The 23,472-nt window shown below is 41.1% G+C and overlaps 1 protein-coding gene across 1 annotated transcript in view; it reads left to right on the top strand.

Moving 5' to 3' along the window:
• Positions 1-23,472, top strand: part of STK39 (serine/threonine kinase 39) — a 316,674-nt gene that overhangs the window by 285,904 nt on the left and 7,298 nt on the right. The window contains exon 17 of the mRNA XM_043488356.1: positions 16,362-16,426. Coding sequence (XP_043344291.1) covers positions 16,362-16,426 — 65 coding nt within the window. The remainder of the gene's footprint in view (positions 1-16,361; positions 16,427-23,472) is intronic.

Here is a 23,472-nt window from a genome sequence, read left to right as displayed (position 1 = left end):
TCTGTTAATCCTCTTCTTAACATCCTGAAAGTATAGGATTATGATAAGCCAGGGAAGGGGAAAAGAGGGCTTTAGTTTTGTAGTGGAACTGCTGTGGAGCTGGGAACTACATTGTCTTCCCTTGAACCCTCCACCCCACCCCCATCTTTTCAACCTGGAATGGACTTCAGTTGCAGCATTTTATTTGATTTCTTCCAGTGGGTAGGAAAAGCCAGATCTGCTCAGAGTTAAGGAGATCTTGCTGCCTTAAACAGCCTCGGAATAAGTGGCCTTGACTTGTTCTCCAATACTGCACACACAGTTCAGTCTTGTTTGCCTTTTTCACTGCTGCCAAATATTCTTCTGATTTTTTTTATTCCTTAGTGCATTACTGATGATCATCTCTGAGTCAGCATCTCTCTTCTGGCTCCTCTTCTGTGTTTTGATTACTTGGGCCTTATCTTAGTCCTCACACACTGCGAGAGGCCCCTCCATGTCCTCCAACAAAAGGGTTCCTTTCCGAAGATAATCAGCAGTGTATTTATGTGGATAGTGAGCTACCTGTGCCTTATAATAACCTCACCAGTGTTCCTTTCTTGTCTGTTTCTTTGCCAGAAGTGTTTCATTTGTCTCCCTCTGATTTTTGTTCCCCAAATCAACACGATGTCTAGTCCTCTTATTTTTTACTTGCTACCTGCCATAAAGTCTAAATCCATTTTGTTGCACTTGGGTATCTAAGGCAGGTTGATCTATATTTATTAGTGATGGGGGGTGGAAATCTGAAATTCAATTCGTTTTATTATGTTTCATGTACATGCAAAGAACTTCTGATAACTGACCCCTTTATAAATACATAACATTTCTGAAAGGTTGATAATCTCCTTGTTCTGAAGTTCCACTATCATTCCAAGGACCAAAGCAGAAATTTCAGTAGTTGTTTCTTGGGTTGCTTTAGGTTGGTGTTTTTAAGCATATGAGTGATTTAGTCCCCGTTCAATCCTTAGAGACCCCTGGAGTCCTGCAGGCTATCTTACTTCCCCTGCCATTCTTTCAAGTAATTTCTGATAACAGCAACAAAAAGTATCTTTTTGATAATTATTTTGACTGAGGCTGGCATTAAAGGCAGTGTTCCTATAGCATACATTTAAGATGATGTCTGCTTTCTCCACCCCAAATAGGGTTGGAATGTGACTACAGAGTCTGTGATCTAAATGTCTGGCATACTCTATTTTCTTTTTTTCTCCAAATACTGCATTTTATTTAATGAGTAAGTTAGAAGTTCAGGCCTGTTGTAACAATGATTCTTAGGCTGCTAAGAATTTTAAATGTAAGGTTGTTTTGAAGCTGTTGAATTTTTATGCTATTTACTTTTTTAAAGTACCTTCTTATGGTTTATAGTAGGCACTGCACAAATGTCTTGATACCCCAAAGCATGCAAGTTAATACTTATTATTGATAATAGTAATACACTTTGGAGTCCTTGAGGCTATGTTTTACTGTTTACAGAGACACAGTTCCCTCTGAATTAATGTCCTTTATCCACCAAAAGTTCAGTAAGGCTACTGGTTTCATTAAGATGAGCTACCATGTAATAATATCATAACTGGTATGCTATGAAAATGGGTAATAAAGAAATATCAGAATGTCCTTCTGTAGACAATCTCAGATATAGGATAAACAACTTCCTCCCGGTCTTGAATGATGTACAACAATCCTGCCTGAAGAAGAAAGGCTGGAGTTGATAACCCCTGGATGTCCCTCCTCACATCAGGACACGATGTAAGCTGCTTTTCCACTGATACCTTTATTCATACAGTGTTTTGGTAAAAATACACAAATGGACAAAAATGATCAATTCTGAAGTTCTCCCACTGGTTTTGTTCCCCCCACTATTTTATTTAAAAATATCTGTTTGTAATAATAGCTCTTACTTCTCCATTACCCTAGTGGTAAGAAAACCATAACAGGAAAGAAAAATGAAGTCCCTCTTAGGGGTTTCTTATCTGTTCAATTAGGACAATTAACATAGCGAGATACAGTGATTTCTCAATTAATGAATCATCAGGAGGAAAAAGCTCCTCTATGTAAGGTTAGTTGCATTAAAACCCACATCCCATGCACCCAGGCGTCTTAGAATATATGAGGCAGAGCTGCCCACATGAGAGTACTGAAGTTGGGTATTTTAAAGCTCACTTAAATTTATCTTAACCCAGACAATATTTTTTATTTATTGACTTCTTTCACAGTCTATGTGAGGACATCACTTTACATGAGCAGTAAATATGCATACTGGCTGTACATGTACAAAGCTTTTCATTTAAAAATGTATTAATAAGTTGTCAGGGCTTCCCAGGTGGCTCAGCTGTAAAGAATCTGCCTGCCAATGTAGGAGAGGCAGGTTTGATCCCTGGGTGGGGAATATCCCCTGGAAGAGGAAATGGCAACCCACTCCAGTATTCTTGCCTGGGAAATCCCATGGACAGAGGAGCCTGACGAGTTACAGTCCATGGGGGTCACAAAGAGTCGGACACAATAGAGCAACAGCACGCACACAATAAGTTGACATGTGTAATGGTATTTTTAGTTTTAGTCAGCATGTTACTTGACTGTTAAGATATTTTTACTTTTACAAAGCCAAACCCAAATTTTATTTCTCCAAGCTTTCATAAATAATAACATTCCTCAATATGTATAGTTAACATCATTATTACCTGGTGTCATGTTTAAAGCCCTGTTCCTACAGCATGAAGTCCGCACTCCCTTGGTGGAAGCCTGGCCTCAGCTGGCTCCTCACCTGTGTCTCCCCTCATCCCTGTTTTGCCGAAAGTTTTCACATTTGTCTCAGGTTCAAAGGATTAGTTAACAAAACAAGCCACTCATTATATATAAATAAATAATACCAATATTTATGAGAGAATTATCTAGCTTACTTTCAATATACTAACATTAACATTAAAAAAGAACTAGAAACAGCAGAGGGTATATCACCAAATTAGGTTTTGACCAACATCCAGATTCAAACAGTGCTGTGAAGTCCTGTGTCACAGCACATCTGGAGTCCCACTTGGGAAAAGGTCCCAGGCAGTGCATCTGCTCCGTGGGTGAGACTTCAAAGATTGCAGTTCAGTTCCAGTTTAAAATCCCAGATTGAAAACTGATATCATAAATCTGTGAGCAAATTGCGGCTCTGGTTTCATGTTAATGCTGTTTGCTTTGTCATGTAAAACTTGGAATATTGTTAAACGTGGAGCTTGGTTGGCCAGATCCCCTCCCGGGGCTCAACAGTCTCAAGATTCCTCCTACCTTACCTATGGTGCTGGAAGTCTTCCTGCTGGAAGTCAGCAGGCAGAAACTCACAGTCAGGGCAGTGTCCAAGCAGGTTAGAAGCAAGGTCAGAGACCTACTCTGCTTTGTCTGAAGCCTGCTCTGCTGTACTTAGTCACTTAGTCGTGCCGACTCTTAGCGACCCCATGGCTGTAGCCCCCCAGTCTCCTCTGTCCATGGGGATTCTCTAGGCAGGAATACTGGAATGGGTTGCCATGCCCTCCTCCAGGGGATCTTAACCCTGGGATCGAACCCAGGTTTCCTGCACTGCAGGCGGGTTCTGTCTCTGGGCAGTTTGCCTCTGTGCTGTCCTCGCTCCATATTCCTACCTCATCAGCAGCACTCAGGTAATTATTCCTCTATGAATCCACCCACACAGTAAGCAAGGCCAGGTTTGCATTACTCGCGTTTGTATGTCCCCTAAATTAGCAGCAACACCAGTTTAGGGTACACACTCTTGTAAGATTAGTTTAATAATTAGTTTAATAGCTGGATGCTTATGGTATACATACGAGAATGCACACCTGCTTTTAAGAAGTAATGGGTTTTAGGTTTTAACAAGCAATAGCTTGAATTCTCTTGAACCCAACTTCTAACACTCTGTGCTTTCTATGCCCAGCCTTTGCCCTATAACTAAGAGGAGCTGAGCTCTCAGGGATCTCATCAGCTCCTAATATGTCCTCATGATGAAATAGGTGCCTGAAGGGTCTTTGAGTTAGTACTTCTGCCCACCCCTCCCTGCCTTGAGACTCTGGAGGGCTGGAAACTGCAGAATTAGAGTCCAGAGGCTCTGAGTTTTCAAGTTGGGATGGGAGCAGGCACAGGAATGTAGGAGAACATAGTCCAAGTTCTGTGGTATACTTCAGGGAGAGGAGACCTAGGGCATTATTTGACCATCTAGTATAATTAAAAGATGGGGTAAGTGTGAGTTCATACCCAACCTCCAGCCTCTGGAAGACCTAACACTGGAGGCGGGAGTGAGGATGTCTCTAGTTAAATGTGCTTTAATCAGAAGGTATACACGTGAATGCCTGAACCCGTTATAAGTTTAGTCAAATTTTAGAGACAGAGAGGCTTCACCCCTTCCTTCCACGATAAAGGAGAATAATTCTATCTCCACTAGTTTCTAGTTGCCTAGCCTTTCCTTACTGTGAAACAGATCCTATCCTAAGGAGAGATTAAGGCTCAGATTTAATTGCAGATGCCTAGAAGAGTTAACATGTTATCTTTGAAAATAATATACCACTAGTTTCTTTTCATTCATTCCATCTTGAGTTACGCACACCCGCTTTGAGGCAGACCCTGTGCTGGGTATTGGGTACAACAGTGAGCTAAACACACCTTTGTGTGTCTGAGCGCCTCCTTGACCTTTGCCCTCGGGGAGAGGGAAGGCTGTCAGGGGGGTGACTTCTGCAGGGTGAGGTGGTCATGTTCAGTGGAGGGTGAAGTTCTCATACAACAAGCTTTTGTAATTTCTCCCTAATCAGCTCTGCTTATCTTCTTCACCTTTGAGGTGAGGGGATGTCAGCTTCTGAACAAAATGCTTTCTAATCTTGGCAGCCAAATCCTTCCTGATCTTTTCTTTGTTAACTTGTCCAGTGTCTGCTGGGGGCCAGGCCTAGTGCTGGGTACTTAACGGGAGATCTCGAGGTGACTGGCGGCGTCTGCTTTCGCGGAGCCTCAGCCTGGTCCCTTGTAAGTAGGGTGACCATGCCCTTTGTTTTTTAGGCCATGAACTAAGCTAGAGTGATGACTCAGGCAACCCTTGTTTTGATTTCTTATTAAAGAAGACAGTTATTCAGCCTTACTCAGTACCATTCACTGGCTACTGAACCCTTACTTTACATGCTTTGGAGTATAGCACGAGAAAGGAAAGAGAAACTTCGAGTGGTTAAGATAAAAGAAGTATCCTTCTCTAGGGCAGTGCCAGGAGATGCCAACAGAAGCCCAGTGTCCTCCACGGCATGGGTGGGCCCCCAGCGTGACGGATGCTTGTGTCTGCCAGGCTGCCACCACGCGCCAGGCTCAGTCCTTCAGATTTCTCCTCTCTTTGTGCTCAGGCCAGGTGACTTGGCCTCAGTTGGCTGCATTGGCCCGTAATTTAAGTAGAATTCCTCATATCAGGGTGTTTACTGTCTCATTAATTTTAACTTTTCCGAAGTTTTTCCCAGCCCAGAAGCCACTGGGTTAATCCTCAAGCCTGTGTGTGTTTTATTAATATATGGCTATTGCAGAACCTCCTTATAAAATAGATTAAGGTAAAGCAAGAGTGACAGTAAGAAAAAAAAAATCCATCCTGTGAAGTTCATTGTTTTATTTCCCTTTGGCATCTTTCCTCTGACTGATTAGAACTTTCCTAAAATTTATAAGATTTTACAAGATTGTAGAGACAGCTTAAAGACTTATACAGACTTATTTGTGTGAGTGTTTTTGTTTTTAATCAAGGGATTATATGCACCAAGGGGGAGACAGATCGTGTTTAGTCTCATACATACAGTACACTGGAGACCAGTCAGCTTGTTGTCTTGGTTTGTGTTTAGTTAATGCAGGTGTAAGTCTTCCTCAACAGTGGTTGTGAGATTGTCCTCAGATTCCCAGAGTCTTTTCTTGGCTTCATGCTTCTGACACAGATAGTCATGTTAATATTTCTGGAATGTGCCTCTGGGTGTAAGACTCTTCTCTTGGAGGAGTCTAGATATCTAGCATAATTAAATAAAACCTTTTTGTTGTAGATATGGAAAAGCTTTTCTCAGTGCCTCCAGAAATCAAAGTTGGATGAATTTCCTGTGTCTTATCTCTTCTCCCTTCTGTGATATGATCATTTCCTTCTTTTCTTTAATTCAACTCAGACTTGAGACTTACATGTTAACAAACCCCTAGGGGAAGAGAACTGAGGTTTCTGAAGAGTACAGGAAGCTCTGGGAGAGTTTCCAGGATGTGGGCAGATGCTGCTGGAGCTTGGTCTGATACCTGTATAAATGTGTTATTCATTGGCTAGATGATCTAGAAGATCTGATACACACTCTTGGAATATTTTTCTTCTCAGATGAAGAAATGCCTAGGGTTCCTCAACAAAAACTTTTGGTTCTTGGTAGAAAAAAGCCTTCAACTTAACCCAGAAAAGCCACACTTGTTTTTATGGAACCTCTTAATACTTTGTCAGAAAGTGGCTATAAAGAGACTACCAAATACGTACATGGAAGGATGTCCTATTAAGGAAATGCAATTTAAAAACTATGGTGAAACTTCACTACGCATTAATTAGAATGGCTAAAATTAAAATGACTGATCATACTAAGCGCTGACAAGTGTGTAAGAAACTGGATCTCTCTTGTACACTGTTGGTGGCTTTATAAAAGTGGCACAATCACCCTCAGAAACATTTTGGCAGTTTCTTTAAAAGTTAAACATATATCTACCATCTGATCTGGGCTTCCCTTGTGGCTCAGCTGATAAAGAATCTGCCTGCAATGTGGAAGACCTGGGTTCGATCCCTTGGTTGGGAAGATCCCCTGGAGAAGGGAAAGGCTGCCCACTCCAGTATTCTGGCTTGGAGAATTCCATGGACTGTATAGTCCATGCGGTTGCAAAGAGTTGGACCATGACTGAGCGACTTTAACTTTCATTTTCACCATATGATCTAGCCATTCTACTCCTAGATATCTACCCAAGTGAAAGGGAGACATATGTCTATACAAAGACTTGTGTATGCATGTTGATGACAGCTTTATTTTTAACAGCAAACCCTGGAAACAGTCCTAACGTCCATCGAGAGGTGAACACAAAAACAAACTGTCATATACTCATACAATGGAACACTTCTTAGCAAAAAAAATATAATTTTTAATACACCTGCAACATGGATAGATTTCAAAATGATTATGATGTGTGAGAAAAGCCAGACAAAATGAGTACATACTTTATGACTCCACTTGAGTGAAATTTCAGAAAATGCAAGCTAATTTACTGTGACAGAAAATGGAATAGTGGTTTCCTGGAGAGAATAAAAGCAAGGGGTAATGGGGTTTATTATAAAGGGTCTGAGGAAATCTGGGGATGTGATGAATATGTTGATTGTCCTGCTTGTGTTGATGCTTTTACTGGCATATACATGTGTAAAAATTCACCACATTGTACTCTTTATAAAGGTACAGTTTATTGCATGTCACTTATACTTCAGTAAGGCTGTTACAAAAAGAAACAAAAGGCTCACCTCTGAGTTGCTTGCATTAGTGTAAGAGAAGATGGTAATAAATATTTGGAATAAGGATTATTAAGGTTATTAAGGACATGACCCCATAAGAATCTGGTAAAAGCTACACTCCCTTTCCCCAGTAATGTGAGGACAAAATTTTGCCTACAATTTAGAGGGTTCCAATACTAAAAATCCCATGCTAATAGAATTCTTCCTATTTTTGTTTTTAAAGAACTAACGTCCTTTCAACAACTGTGTTTCCTAAGCAGTAATCCTCTTTTCTTTTCCAGAACAAATAAATTAATTCTGACCTTTATCTCAGATGAACGTTGGGTATTCTTGGCAAGCACGACTTTAAAGTTTAGCCATTCTTCACAGTAAACTATAAACAGAATGGTACATCACCTCTACCAGCTAAATGAGGCTGCAATTTCATTGATTACACCATTTCATTGCTTTCAAAATGAACAATAATAACACAATGATTATTGGACACTTTCATTACCACACTGTGGTCTAGTTCATAAAACCATACCTTAAGCACAGTAAAGGAAGTTCAGGATAAAAATATCAGTTTTATTATTATATTTTAGAGGACACATTCAATACCAGCCACTTTAGCTATTCCATACTGTTTCAGACTTTCCTATTACACCAGGATAATAGTAATTAACTGGAATATGCCCAAACCTTAACGAGAATGGCAAGTGAATTTCTGTTTCTATTATTTCCCCATAATCCCTTCCTGCTACATGTAAATAATACTAATACTCAACTCTGTTTAAAATTGGGATGTCAAAAGTTGCTTGCTTATAGTACCTGTAACATTTCTAAAATCTTTTCTAAACTACTGCTTTTTCCCATCGTCCAGGATCCCAATTTCGAGCAAAATGCAAAGAAAAATATCATATGATACACTGATTTCCCCCCTTTTCCCTGAACATTTTATTTATCATTTGTACTATCCTAAAATTTTAATTATGAGAACACCTTCTGAGATGATTGTACCATGTCTGTCCATGGATGGAGTCTTAAGTTTTCCCAGGGAGAAGACTCAGAGGCATATGTTTGCATGCAGGTGGTTTTTTGAGGAGTGCTTTCATGATTGACATTTGTGAGGGACTAAAGGAAGTAGAATTTTGCAGATGGAAGAATTAAAATGAGGATTCAACCATAGCCAAAGCCTTCACTAATCACATAGGGAGCTTTGGATCAGAGCTGACCCTTGGAACAGTCCTGTCTTGAGGCACTGGGGCCTTTCTGCCCTCATGACCAGTCATTGATGCAGGCTGCCTTTGGGGAGAGACAGCACACTTTGGTGAAGGGAATTCCCAAAGAGGGATGAAGCTGAGACTCATTAGCCGTGAGAAACCCCTGCAGATTGCAGGACAGTTGCTTCTTTCCTGAAGAGAAGGCCTGGGCAGCACCATATAGTGCTCACTGCTGTGGTCCTGCGTGGACCCATCTGGGAACTGTTCCTCCAGGAGTGGGCGCTCACATTTCCCAGGGGAGAGCTGTACCAGGGAAGGTCAGTGGTGTGACCTTTGGTCCCCACTGTGGCAGCTGGCCTTGAGGTCACGCTGATACTCACCATGTCCAATCCTCTACTATCCACCGTGTCTGGGGACACACCTATGCTAGTCTTGCTGGTTTACCTGGAAAGTGAGCTAGACTCTCTTCTGAAAAAAAGGAATGCAGTCAATCTTGGTGGTTCCTTGTAGATGAAATAGGGAGAAGGAGATAGAGTTGAAAAGAGAGAAATCACTGCAAATCTGCCAGAAATTGCAGACAGATTTGCAGACAGATGGGAGGTAGCAGATGAGAGAAATAGGTCAAGAGAAATCCTGGGTTCCAGTTTGAGATGTTGACACAGAAGGCTGCTGAACTCAGCCATGGACACACTGGATCTGTAGCTACGTATGGAATAGTTTCCTTTGAAAGGAACCCCCACGTTAGCTGAGCAGCTCCTTCATATCAGGCAAATGAGAAAAAGCCCACATTGAAATGAGTGGAAGGGGCCGAGACACAATTGTGCCCTAAGCCCCACCCTGGCATGATGTCCCGCCTCGGGAGGGAACTCACCTCCAAGCTTCTCCCTGAGGAGGGGTTGAACCCCACCTCTAGCACCCCAGCTTTTAAGACCTGCACCTGAGAGATGAGCCCCCAACCCATCTAGCTTTGAAAGCCAAAGGGGCTCATGTCCACAGAACTCACAAGGCTACAGTGGACTGAGAAACCGTTGTCAATGGGCTTCTGGGGACTCGCTGTGGCTACACCCCGGGCCCGGCATGTGGTGATGGATGTTGATTAGACCTGTTGTGGGGATCATTTCATAACATATACATACATCAAAAAAAAAAAAAACATATACATACATCGAAAAAATAGGCCATACACCTGAAACTAATACAGTATTATGTGTCAATTATATCTCAATTTTTAAAAGAAACATGAAAAAAAAAAATAAAAGAAACATGACCAGTCTTTATTATTTTTTTTACTAAAGTATAGTTGATTTACAATGTTTTATTAATTTCTGCTGTGCAGCAAAGTGATTCAGTTATACATACATATACATTCTTACATTCTTTTCTGTTATGGTTTATTCATAGGCTAGTGAATATAGTTCCCTGTGCTGTACGGTAGGGCCTTGTGGTTTATCCACTGTATGTATGATAGTTTGCATCTGCTAATCCCAACTCCCAATCCATCGCTCTCCCACTCTCCCCCCCTCACCCCTGGGCGACCACAAGTCTGTTCTCTGTGTCTGTGAGTCTGTTTCTGTTTTGTGGATAGGTTCGTTGGTGCCATATTTTGGATTTCCATAAAAGTGATACTATATGGCATTTGTCTTTCTCTCTGACTTCACTTAGTATGATCATCTCTAAGTCCATTCATGTTGCTGCAAATGGCATTATTTCATTCTCCTTATGGCTGAGTAGTATACCATCATGTATATGCATCACATCTTCTTTATCCATTCTTCTGTTGATGGACATTTAGGTTGCTTCCATGTCTTGGCTATTGTGAATAGTGCTGCTATGAACACAGGGGTGTGGGTATCTTTTTGAATGATAGTTTTTTTCTGTGTATATACGCTCAGGACTGGGATAGCTGAGTCATATAGTAATTACAGTTTTACTTTTTTTTTGAGGCACCTCCATACTGTTTTCCGTAGTGGCTGCATCAACTTACATTCCCACCAACAGTGTAGGAGAGTTACCTTTTCTCCATACCCTTCCCAGGATTTGTTTTTTTGTAGACTTTTTAATGATGGCCATTCTGACTGGTGTGAAGTGGTCTTTCATTGTAGTTTTGATTTGTATTTCTTTAATAATTAGCGATGCTGAGCATCTTTCCATGTGCCTGTTGATGGCCAGCCTTTAAAGTCATGGTTGCCTAGGATACTCAGTATTCATTTGAGATGAGTCAAGAGTTAATTGATTTGCTTTGGGAAAATAAACTAGGTTACTTCTTAGGAGACACATTTGTAGAACTCCTAAGATGAATAATTCTTCTGTAAGAGGGTATTAACCCAAGATTTTTAGAATCTTAGAACCCTCTATATTGACACTACGGGTCAGGCACTTGGAACGTACCAATGAACAGACAGATAAAGTTCCTGCAGTCACTGGAGTTTCTCTGCCTTGTGGGGGGTGAGGTGGTGAATGAAAAGCTGTATCCAGAAATTCATAAATATATAGCAGGTCTGGTGATGATAAATACTATGAAAAAAATTCTAGGTAAAGAAGTAGAGAGTGGGCTGTGCAGGGGTATTGATAGGGTAGCCAGAGACACGTGAGCAGCAACTTGGAAGGGAGAGTCATGGAGAAGCAGGGGATGGCGTGCACGGAGGGTCTCGAGTGGAAGCTGGCTCTGAACACCTGAGAGCAGACCTGAGGCTGCTGTGGTTGGAGCAGGGGCAGCTGGAAGTGGAATGACGAGGGGTGAGGTTGGACGTGGACTGCAAGGCTTGCTCGTGGTAGAGACTGCTTTTTTACTCTGAGCTGCAAAGCTGGCAGGGGACTTTGAATAGAAAAGTCACATGGTCTGATTATATGTTAGAAGGCTTATCTGATTGCTGGGTGGAGGTCAGGCCCGAGCGAGTGGGATGGGAGCAGGGAGACAACAGGTTATTGTACAAATCTAGAGAAGATGGTGGAGGTTATACTTGTGTTGTGGCAGTTGAGGTCGTGAGAAATCATCAGTTTCTGTGTAGGTGGATATATGTCTCGTATATATATGAAACATATGAGACACACATATATATGACATATATGGCTCTTCCAGTAGTCATGTATGGATGTGAGAGTTGGACCATAAAGAAGGCTGAGCGCTGAAGAATTGAAACTTTCTAATTATGGTGCTGGAGAAGACTCTTGAGTCCCTTGGACAGCAAGGAAATCAAACCAGTCAGTCCTAAAGATCAGCCCTGAATATTCAATGGAAGGACTGATGCTGAAGCTGAAGTTCCAATGCTTTGACCATGTGATGTGAAGAGCCGATTCACTGGAAAAGACCCTGATTCTGGGAAAGATTGAAGGCAAGAGGAGAAGAGGGCAATAGAGGATGAGATGATTGGATGGCATTGCTGACTCAATGGACGTGAGTTTGAGCAAACTCTGGGAGATAGTGAAGGGCAGGGAAGGCCGGCATGCTGTGGTTCATGGGGTCACAAAGAGTTGGACACAACTTACTGACTGAACAACAGGAATGAATGCATGTATGTCAAAGTTAAACCTTTTGCAGAGAAGGCTAAGATTTTGTCTGAGTTATCAGTATATAGTGGGGAAATCAGATTAAAAAAACACAATTTCAATACATAATGGTAGAGATGTAGAGGACAGTGAGGGTTACAGAGCTTTTCCTGGAAAAATTTCAGGGTAGGAAATGACAAAAAAAAAAAAAAAAAACAACTAGGGAGGTAGGTGAGGCTGGACCATGGAGGGTCTGATGGACCACATTAAAAACTTGAGCTTTATCCCAAAGTTGATGGGAACAGTTAAAAAGTATTACCTAAGGAGGCAACATGTCCCGATTTAGGACTTAAATTCTCCAGGTAACTCTAGTGTGAGAAACAGGGCTCTTGAGAAGTTTAGACTGAAGGCAAGGAAACCAGTGAAGATTTGCAGGTGTCCCGGGTAGAGGCAACAAGCTAATGTTTATTATGCACTTGCTACACATCATGCACCATTCTAAGCACTTTGTTATTAACTTAATCCTAAGAACAACCCTCTTAGGTAGGCACCAATAGCATCTGCCTCTTACAGATGCATAACTTCTAGCACAAAGAGGCTAAGGAAACTTGCCCAAGTTCACGGGGCCACGCAGCTCTAAGGAGGGGGCTTTGAACGCGGGCACCCTGGCTGGAGAATTCAGGCTGTTGCACACTGTGCTACACTGCATCTCCTGAAGATCAGAGCCCAGACATTTAGAGAAAATTATAGGGCAGAGCTCTTCTTTTGTCCGGAACTGAGTTGTTAATTAGCTGTAACTTTGCATTCCTGTTACAGTAGTATCTAAGAAACCCAGCCCTCTAGCCTCTCCTCTTCTCCTCACTTAGAGCTTGAATTCTCTTTTGGCACCCATGTGTCTATCTTTGTAATCTCATGCCTCCTTTCTGTACCCATGCAACCTACAGGGTGTGTCTTTGAGTAAAATATATTACGACGTTATCATCTTGTCAGGTAACCCAAGTCTGTGCTTCTGTTTTATCTCAGAATTTCTTGCTAGGGGAGTACATCAGCCTTGGGTTCATTTGGTGTGCTTTTTCCCCAAAGCTTTTGTTTGAGAATAGCTCCAATTAAGTCACCTCCATTAGAACATCACTACTATATGAGATTAAGGTGAAACACGCTAGCATGTGGGGAGAAAAGTACATGTTTTGAATGATCACTCAGAATACAAACACAAACCATAAATAGTCATTATCTAACTGTGACTTTGCTGTCAAAGTGTGCAGAATTTGAGTAGTACAAGGAAATTATAGAGAAGCCAGTGTCTGGGGAATGCCTGACTTAGTTTGCCAGAAAGATATCAACTCCACTGCCTGGACTCTAGTAGATCATCCCCTGGGACAGTCTTATTTCCTTCTCTGTTTAGATTCATGGGAGTATTGAATATTAGCATCCTTCTCCCATGTGGTTAATGTCATTATTACCACTTTATAAAAGACAATACTTAAGCCAGATGTCATCCAAGACAGCAGACAGAAACTTCTAGCCCTGATAGAGATTCAAGCCTGAAGTGTGATGCAGGGACACAAGAATAGAAGGAAAAAAATAGACTGGTCACACAAAGGTGCCGTGTACCCCAGTGTAGGCAAGAAGGCCTCAGTGAGTATCACCTGTGTCTTGTGTGGTCAAGAGACAGAGAAAGCGCCAAGACCAAAGACAGTGGGCTGGGGAGGAGGGAAGGGACAAGTTCAAGGCGTAACACAGTGTGCCTCAGAAACTAGGTGAGTGAGTCTCACTTGGGAAAGCTGAGAGGGATCTGAAATGAGTTGGCCGGCACTGAGTTCAGAAGCCCCATATTTTTTTTTTTTTTTTTTTGGAAACTAAAGTATCTTAAAATATGAAGTTATCAGCATATACTTGAGGAAGTCTAAAGTAACAACCAGCCCTTACCTCTCAGCTCACGTTCCAGGTAAGGAGCATTTTTTTTTTTTATTTTAGAACTCCAGGTGCAGTCAGGAGAAGGGAGAAAACAGTGACACCCATCTTTTTAATGAGCATTGCTACTAGAAGAGAAATTAGCATCACCCTGAATTTTATGTGATGTCAGTTAAATGAAGTTATTTTGTAGCACTTTACAACAAATTAGAATCAACTAAATTGAAAATAAGCCTAGCAGCTGGGCTAAGTAATCAGGTAAGTGGCCAGTTTTGCTATTTTTGCTTTGAGCAGAAGACAGAATTTGAATTTCTAATGTCCTTCGCGGCGCAGGGTTCACAACTGGGGATGTGGTTTCTGGGATGATTGTTTAAGATGCCAGCCGCTCACTGTTGCCCTCCAGGCTCCAGCCTGCTTCTAGCCACGTTCCTTGGAAACTCGCCCTAGCACAGATGTGTGTGCACCAGAGAGCGGGTTGTGAATTAGTGTAGGACGCAGCTCTGCTTTTGGCGGAACGTTAGAGAGCAGACTGGAAATAGATGACCCAGAACAAGGCAGTAAATCATCCACATTAATGGAGAGACTCTAATGAAAGGACTGAAATTCATGTGAGGACTTTATGGCCACTCATGAAATCAGCTCAGATCCAAAGAGCTATTAGAACACTTTTATGCTTTAAGAAGAGGGTGACTCTGTTCGGTTGCTGCAATCTGCATATAGTCAGAGCGCCCTGACATCATCAGTCCTGGCTTTAGTGGGCAGAATTGTAGAGCAGAGCTTTGCACTCCATGAGCCAGTATTTCTTGTTGATTAGCGGATGATTTTTGTTATCTGAGATAAGTTTGGGAAACTGTGGAGGAAGCCAAAAGAAGATGGAGGTTGGTGGCTCAGGATCTCTGTGTGATGTGTGTGTACATTTGCTTGTGTGGGCAGTAACAGGGGGGAGAGAAAGATGAATGGGGGCGAGGGGTGTTAGTGTTAGCACAAATGAAACTGTCAGTTACTCTGATTGGGAGTATTAAGAGGTCAAGATGAAGATAAAACGGTATTTGTAATTATGGTTTATGAAGAGAAACAGGCCATAGTGAATATCTGATTTTCATGTTTTTTTTCCTCTGCAGCAGATGGATTAAATGAAACTATTCTGTCACAAATCCATGTATCTAGGTTGTTTTCAGCCTACCTTAGAGAAAAATAAAATTTGCACAGATTATTTTCTGCTTAGAAACTTTATACTTGAAACATTTTTTCTCAAAATATTTGTATGTTGACTATTTTTCTCTTAAATTTTTTCTTCAAATATTCAGATAACTTTTTAGATGACTGATTATTGAAGCAGCAGGGGATTTCCTCTTGGAAAATAAAAATGATGAACAGGACTTTCTCTCTTAATTTCTTCAATACCAACTTCTCTTTCTTTGACCAACAGCACGTACTTGACACTCGGTGTTTCTACTTTGAGTTTGGAGGTAGAAGGAGCAAAGTGTTAAATTTCCATCAGCATCATCTCATGAGAATCCTGTTCATAAACAGGAGCCTATGCAGGGAAGGCTGACTCCTCTATGACAGCGTCCTGGCACCACAGAGAGCAGGACAGATCTCTGATGAATCTGGCTATTACTAAAAATGTATCTGTACTACTAAGCTCCAAATGGACAACCTCTAGCGCTTGACCCTGTTCAGCCAGTTCAGGTGTTGCTCAGGGTGGTATTCAATGCTTTGACAGATCACCATGCTCTGAAAGCACCAAGACTCATGCCTGAGTTGTGGAGCTTATCCACTGTATTTTATTGCTTTGATAAAACTGGGTGCAGAGAACTGAGTGAATTTATGGCGACAGGAGTTCAAAATGCTGACCTATTATTTCCAGAGAAACCAGTTTCCTCTTTGTTTTGAACTGCCCTGTCCTGGCTAATACATCTCTTATTAATAAGTATTGAGAAGAACCAGGTAGTGAAAACACTGGGGGCTACGATCATTTTCTACTTTCCACTAGTAAGCCATTTCTCTTTTATTGTAGAAAATGTGGGACCAGTGTATACTGATTAATTGATGCACCGAAGATGTAGGTTGTGGTAGAAAATGTCTTTATGAGAGTAATTTGGTCATATATATGGACTTTGTAATGTCTCTGCAAGAAATTATTTTGCAGGTTATTGCATCATTAGTCAAATTTTCTGAAGCACTGATGTGAAAATCCAGTGTTATTGGAAATAATTTGGACACTTTTTCTCTGTGTTTGTATTTTACAGTGGCTGCTAATTTACAGAAGATTGTAGATGATCCCAAAGCTTTAAAAACATTGACATTTAAGTTGGTAAGTGGAAAGTTACAGAATGAAGGTAAAGATTTCGCCATGCTGTGCCAACAAGTAATAGTAATATCATTTAATACCCTGTTCCATAATTCTGTTGTTGGTGTTGGGGGGTAGGCAAGTGGGAATCCATTTTTGCATTCGTTATTTGGCTGGTCAACATGAGAATTTTTTTTTAATTAGAATATAATTGATTTAGAAGGGTGTGTCAGTTTCAGATGTACAGCAGAGTGAATTGGGAAACAGCAAAGTGAATCAGTTATACATATATCTACTTCTTTTTTTCAGATTTCTTTTCCCATATATGTCTGTACAGAATATTGAGTAGAGTTCCCTGTGCTAGTTATGTATTTTATGTAGTGTGTATATGGCAGTTTCAATCTCCCAATTTATCCCTCACCTTCCCTTTCCCCACTGATAACCATAAGCTTTTTTCCTACATCTATGACTCTATGTGTTTTGTAAATAAGTTCATTTGTACCATTTTTTTAGATTCCACATATATGTGGTATCATATATTTGTCTTTCTCTGACTTACAGTAACTCATTATGACAATTTCTACATCCATCCACATTGCTGCAAATGGCATTATTCTGTTCTTTTTTATGACTTGGGAATACTTTCTAATAATGATTGGAAATTTCCTCTTCCATAAGTGTGGTTTGTTCTTTTACCATCACATCTTTAAGAGTAGCCATTTGAGAAGTCTTGAAGTCTGTACCCTTTTGCTTCCAGTTTGTACGGCAACTTGACCAGAAAGACAAATTAATCTGAGTTCGAAGAAACACTCTTAACAAACCTTTTCTGAAGCAAAAGCCAAGTGGTCCTAACTTTTAAAAATTGAGGGTGATTATTGTAGAAATGGTTTAAGTAATTGGAAGCGATTGTAGAACTGCCCTCTGAAAGCTAGTCAACAAAGGCATGACATTTTAACTCCACATTTCAAATCACAGTAACAGATTCTCATAGAGAGGAAATATTCCAGCAGTTTTTCTGCACTGGTAGATTTTAAGTTTATAAACTAGGGTGGCCACAGAGATACAGATATGGAGCATTCTGGGGTCCTTGTGAAACTAAGAGCCTGTGATCCTGGCTAGAAATGGAGAGAAGTCCAACTAGTCAAAAGTGATGCTTTTCTGGAAAGTTTCTGCAGACAGTGTAGTAAATGACTAATTTTTAAAATTATAAATTAATCTTATCAAGGGCCAGCCAGAGTGCTTAAGCAATTTAAGATCTAGATGACCAACATTTTGCTGTGCACAACATATTAATGGTCTTTTTTATTTCTTGTGAAAATTTAATGGAAAATGTACATGGCCAAAAAATGCTAAATGATTCGTTACAGTAAATGTTAGCCTAGTGCTAATTAACTTTCTGGACCTTGCTCCTCATCTAATTTCAGATGGCCAGTCTGGGTGATAAAAGAAAAACACAAAGAATTTCACAGAAAGAATTCAGCTGAAGAAATTAATTTTGTTTTGATAATAAAAGAACATTTTAGTCAGACAAAGAGTGAGAAATTAACAAATTGGAAAATTTATCTTCTAGCTAAGGACTCTTCTTTTCACTTCCATTATGTTTCTAATTCACCTGCATCTTGTAAACATATTTCATTTATATGAGGATATATGGACGAGAAAAACGGCACCCTGTGTCTGCATTTCAAGTCAGAATTAATGTTTCTTTATTCATTTCTTAATTCTGCAAAAAAAGAAGTTACAGCATATAATACCTCCAGGACATTTTCCAAACTTTGAACATGTAAACCTAGGGACAAGAGATTAAAACCTTTATGCTGGCTTATTCCTATCGTCTCTCAATTCACTTACCTATAAAATAGGAGTGGCTACCCCAGCCCTTTCATAGTACTGAAGGTTTTGTAAAAATACCCTCTGTACTGTCCCTAGATAAACCATAAGAATAATGTGGACCTCTCCCTCATCTTCTCTCGTCAGTTTGTTAGTTCCCTGGATTCCCTCTCTTGAGTCTGTGTTCCTCCTCATCCCCATTCTCAGCCCCCTAGTGGGATCCCCCTTGGGAACTGCACTTCCTGCCTACAACTTGCCAGCCTCCGGCTCTGTTTACCACACTGAGGCTCTAACCTGAGTCATTCTTCCCTAATTCCAGTTCAGTTTAGTTCAGTCTCTCAGTCATGTCCAACTCTCTGAGACCCCATGAACTGCAGCACGCCAGGCCTCCCTGTGCATCACCAACTCTCAGAGTCCACCCAAACCCATATTCATTGAGTTGGTGATGCCATCCAACCATCTCATCCTCTGTTGTCCTCTTCTTCTCCTGCCCTCAATCTTTCCCAGCATCAGGGTCTTTTCAACTGAGTCAGCTCTTCATATCAGGTGGCCAAAATATTGGAGCTTCAGCTTCAACATCAGTCCTTCAATGAACACCCAGGACTGATCTCCTTTAGGATGGACTGGTTGGATCTCCTTGCAGTCCAAGGGACTCTCAAGAGTCTTCTCCAACACCACAGTTCAAAAGCATCAATTCTTCAGTGCTCAGCTTTCTTTGTAGTCCAACTCTCACATCCATACATGACCACTGGAGAAACCATAGCCTTGACTAGATGGACCTTTGTTGACAAAGTAATGTCTCTGCTTTTTAATATGCTGTCTAAGTTGGTCAGAACTTTCCTTCTAAGGAGTAAGCGTCTTTTAATGTCATGGCTGCAAAACCATCTGCAGTGATTTTGGAGTCCCCAAAAATAAAGTCAGCCACTATTTGCCATGAATCCTTAATTCCAAAACGCCCCCAGATACTTGACTGGCTCTCCACTGTCCTCTTCTGAAACTCAAACAACATGGCTAAGGAAGTACACCCCAGTCAAACCTCCTTTAGATCCTGCTCTGCCTTTCTTTACCCCACCCCCATTCATTCATTTTTTCTCTAGTCCTATTCTGTTTTCCTCCACTGACCCTTTGAATGTACTTTTCCCTCTTACTAAAATATCCTTGTCTCCCAGCTTCACCCAGCCTGGTCTCTGACTCACCAGCACCTAGACACGTTCCAGTTTTCTGCTTTAATTTCACTTATCCAGCAAGCTGTTTCTGACATCCAATCCTGGTCTTGGTTCTCCTCCAGTATTCTCTCTCTGGAAGGTTATATCATATTGAAGTTTTTAGGTTGGTGTATTGCTCTCCCTCAGTTCTAGTCTTGTTACAGCTCAAGCAGGCAAGATTTCTCAGCTCTTGTCTCATCGTGGCAAGGGTTTGAAACAACAGACGGGTTACAGCTCAAGCTGTTTTGTTAAATAGGCCGAAGATGGCCAGCCCTGAAGGAGTGGCAATGATCCCTCTTGACCTCCCTTTTTATACTCCCTGTCCCCTCCTCTTGGTTCATGCCCTGTGCAGAATGCAGATAGGTACACTCAAGGACAATCAGGGGATGGGACATGTCTGGGCACATGCAAAATAGGAATTTTACGTATTCATCTAGATGGGTGTGGATTGAGAGTTTTGATTGACAGTTGCACAACAGGCTCTATTACTTATGTCTTTCCCATAATTCAGTCTGTTATAATCAAATGTATATATGTATAGAATATTTATGAATCCTTAATAGACTGCTAGCTGCCTAAGGTTACTCGAGGCCACAGCTGTGCATGTGTGCATGTGCTGGAGTTGGAGAAGCCCCTGTGGTTAGTCTGTATCCACTGTGTGCCTAGGACGCACTTGCAGGAGTCGGAAAAATCTCTGAGGTTCTTTTTGTAGCGTATCTGTGAGCTCTCCTTGGCATTTCTGGGGTAGGGTTTAGAGATCAGCTTGCATCCTTTTTGGCTAGGTCACCCTTCATCCCTCATCCCTTAACTTTTTACCTAACAAAATTGTGTAGAATCTTATTTGTGTCTCTAATGTACATCTAGAGGATCCAAGCAGTCAGAGACTTCTGTCTTGGATCTCCTGGACATGGAACAACAGACTGGTTCCAAAAAGGAAAAGGAGTATGTCAAGGCTGTATATTGTCATCCTGCTTATTTAACTTATATGCAGAGTACATCATGAGAAATGCTGGGCTGGATGAAGCACAAGCTGGAATCAAGATTGCTGGGAGAAATATCAATAATCTCAGATATGCAATGACACCACCCTTATGGCAGAAAGTGAAGAGAAACTAAAGAGCCTCTTGATGAAAGTGAAAGAGGAGAGTGAACAATTTGGCTTAAAGCTCAACATTCAGAAAACTAAGATCATGCCATCCAGTCCCATCACTTCATGGCAAATAGATGGGGAAACAGTGGCTGACTTTATTTTTGGGGGCTCCAAAATCACTGCAGATGGTGATTGCAGCCATGAAATTAAAAGACGCTTACTCCTTGGAAGGAAACAACCTAGACAGCATATTAAAAAGCAGAGACATTACTTTGTCAACAAAGGTCTGTCTAGTCAAGGCTATGGTTTTTCCAGTGGTCATGTATGGATGTGAGAGTTGGACTGTGAAGAAAGCTGAGCACCAAAGAATTGATGCTTTTGAACTGTGGTGTTGGAGAAGACTCTTGAGAGTCCCTTGGACCGCAGGGAGATCCAACCAGTCCATCCTGAAGGAGATCAGTCCTGGGTGTTCATTGGAAGGACTGATGTTGAAGCTGAAACTCCAATATTTTGGCCACCTCATGCAAAGAGCTGACTCAATTGAAAAGACCCTGATGTTGGGAAAGACTGAGGGCAGGAGGAGAAGGGGATGGCAGAGGATGAGATGGTTGGATGGCATCACTGACTCAATGGACATGAGTTTGGGTAAACTCCGGGAGTTGGTGATGGACAGGGAGGCCTGGCGTGCTGCAGTTCATGGGGTCACAAAGAGTTGGAAACAACTAAGTGACTGAACTGAACTGATCATAATTAAAATACATCAGAATAACACAAGCCTCATTTTTAAAACTTGAGCCATCATTCTTTACCTTTGTTTTGATCCCTGAAAACTAAGATTGTGACCTCAGCTCCATTCCCTCTTTTAAAGTCTCTGTCAGAATCTCTTGGCCTTGCCTGTAGAAATGACAGGAATCACTACTGTTTCATGTGCATCCACTGTTTGCAGAACAGAGCATGAAGTATTTTACATCATCTCAGTTAATTTAGTCCTCATGATCCCATAAGATGGTGATGTTGTTGGGTCCATTCCATGTTTGGGGAATCGGAGGCTTTGTGAGGTTAACTCGCCCAAGATGACATGGTGCAAAAGCTGAGAATTCAACTCTGGTCTAGCATCATGGCCCCAGGCTCAACAACTGTTCAGTCTTACAGTCAGGACCTTGCACCCTTATGGTATTATAGTTTTCTGTTTCTTTGCGGATTCACCTTTTGGATGACTGGACACCGTCTGGTTGAGACCAGATCTCCTTTGTCCCTTAAGCAGAGTAATATTGGCCTGTCTGATACAGGAGACCTGCAGGAGAATCATGCAAGTTTTTCTTTTCCCTTATGGCTTGAGAATGCGGTAATGTGTGGCATTCCCACTGAATGAAAAGTGATGGTTTTTCCTCAAAAGATAAAGATGTTAAATAAAGCCAAACTCAGGAATGACCTTCTATTTCTATCATTTAACTCTCCATCCAGCTCTAGTTAGTTAAAGCCTGAGAGGTTTTCTTTGTGGTTGTCAGTTGCCAGCCAGTTTGAGACCCACTTGACAGAGCTCATTTGAACTGCTGCTTGGCTTAGTTGTCTGTGGGACATCCCAGTAAAACCACAGAGATCCAGTTTGGTTATTTAGATCAAAGTGTTTTAGAAGCATTTTTCCTCCTAAGCTGCTACTGCTCATAGTCCTCTCAACTGTTTATCATTTTAATCTCAGTGCTTTCTTTGCTTTCTAAAGGAGGATGTCAGGGGCCTGAAAATTATGTAATCATTAATACTGTGGTTCTTCAACTGGCTGCACAATGGTTTCACTCAAGGGATGGTGAGGACACTTTAGAAAATTACTCATGCATGGGTCCTATTCCAAATAGCCTAGTTTAATTGTTCTTCCTGCAGCCTGGGCTTTGGGAACTTTGAAAGCACCCTCTGGTGGTCCCAGTGTTTAGCCAAGGCTGGGAGGCATGTCACATGTGGACAACTCATTCTCCAGTCTCTTTCCTCTTAGCTCTGACCACTATTAAGAAATACTTGGCTCAAGCTTAAAAAGGTGTCTCTTGTATATCTGCTTATTTATTTTAATTTTTTTTTAAATGGCCGTGAGGGGCAAGGATACTGTTAATTAAAGAAATACATTTACTTTTTTCCTCCACCCAGTGAGATCTCTAGCTTCATTTGACAGGAAAGATAATAAGTGAAGTATGATTTCCGTTGTTGGCACTGCTGGGAACAGGGAGATCAGAAACCTTCTCACTTTCAACAAAGCAGTTCAGGCATAGAGGGCATTTTAGCTCAAGTAGTAAGTGCTTTGGGTTTGACATTATCAGTATGGTTTTATTGTTGTAAGCCTCGAGGCAAGTTTTCATAAATGTTTTTTAAGTCATTTTTTAATTTGCTACCTTGCAGTTTTGTAAAGTAGGTAACTCTTGCTGCTTTCAATGTGGAATTTTTGAAACTGCATTAGTGACAATACAAAATATTTAATTTGCCCTTGAAGATAGAGCTGGAGAAAGAAATAGCAACCCATTGTTGCCCAGAGAATCCCATGGACAGAGGAGCCTGGCAGGCTACAGTCCATGGGGTCGCAAGAGTAGGATATGACTTAATGACTAAAGAGAGGTAGAAGATAGAACACAAATTGTGAGTACAGCTGACCCTTAAACAACATAGATTGAACTGCTTGATCCAATTAGACATGAATTTTTTTCAATAAATACAATAGTAATAACAATCTGTGGTTAGTTCAACTTGTAGATATAGAGGAACCATATTTAAGGAAGGCAAAATGTAAGTTATATGTGGATTTCTGACTGCTTGGAGGGCTGGCACCTCCAACCCCTCCATTGTTCAAGGGTCAACTATTCGTGTAATTAACATCCAACTGGTACACACATGAGCAGGATGAACTTAGTTTCTGCAGTTTACTAACATGCATTGCAGATAGCAATTTTTTATTGAAGTCTAGA

This window comes from Cervus canadensis, chromosome 15, assembly GCF_019320065.1.
Source record: "Cervus canadensis isolate Bull #8, Minnesota chromosome 15, ASM1932006v1, whole genome shotgun sequence".
NCBI lineage: Eukaryota > Metazoa > Chordata > Mammalia > Artiodactyla > Cervidae > Cervus > Cervus canadensis.
This window is presented reverse-complemented; position numbering and strand designations above follow the sequence as displayed.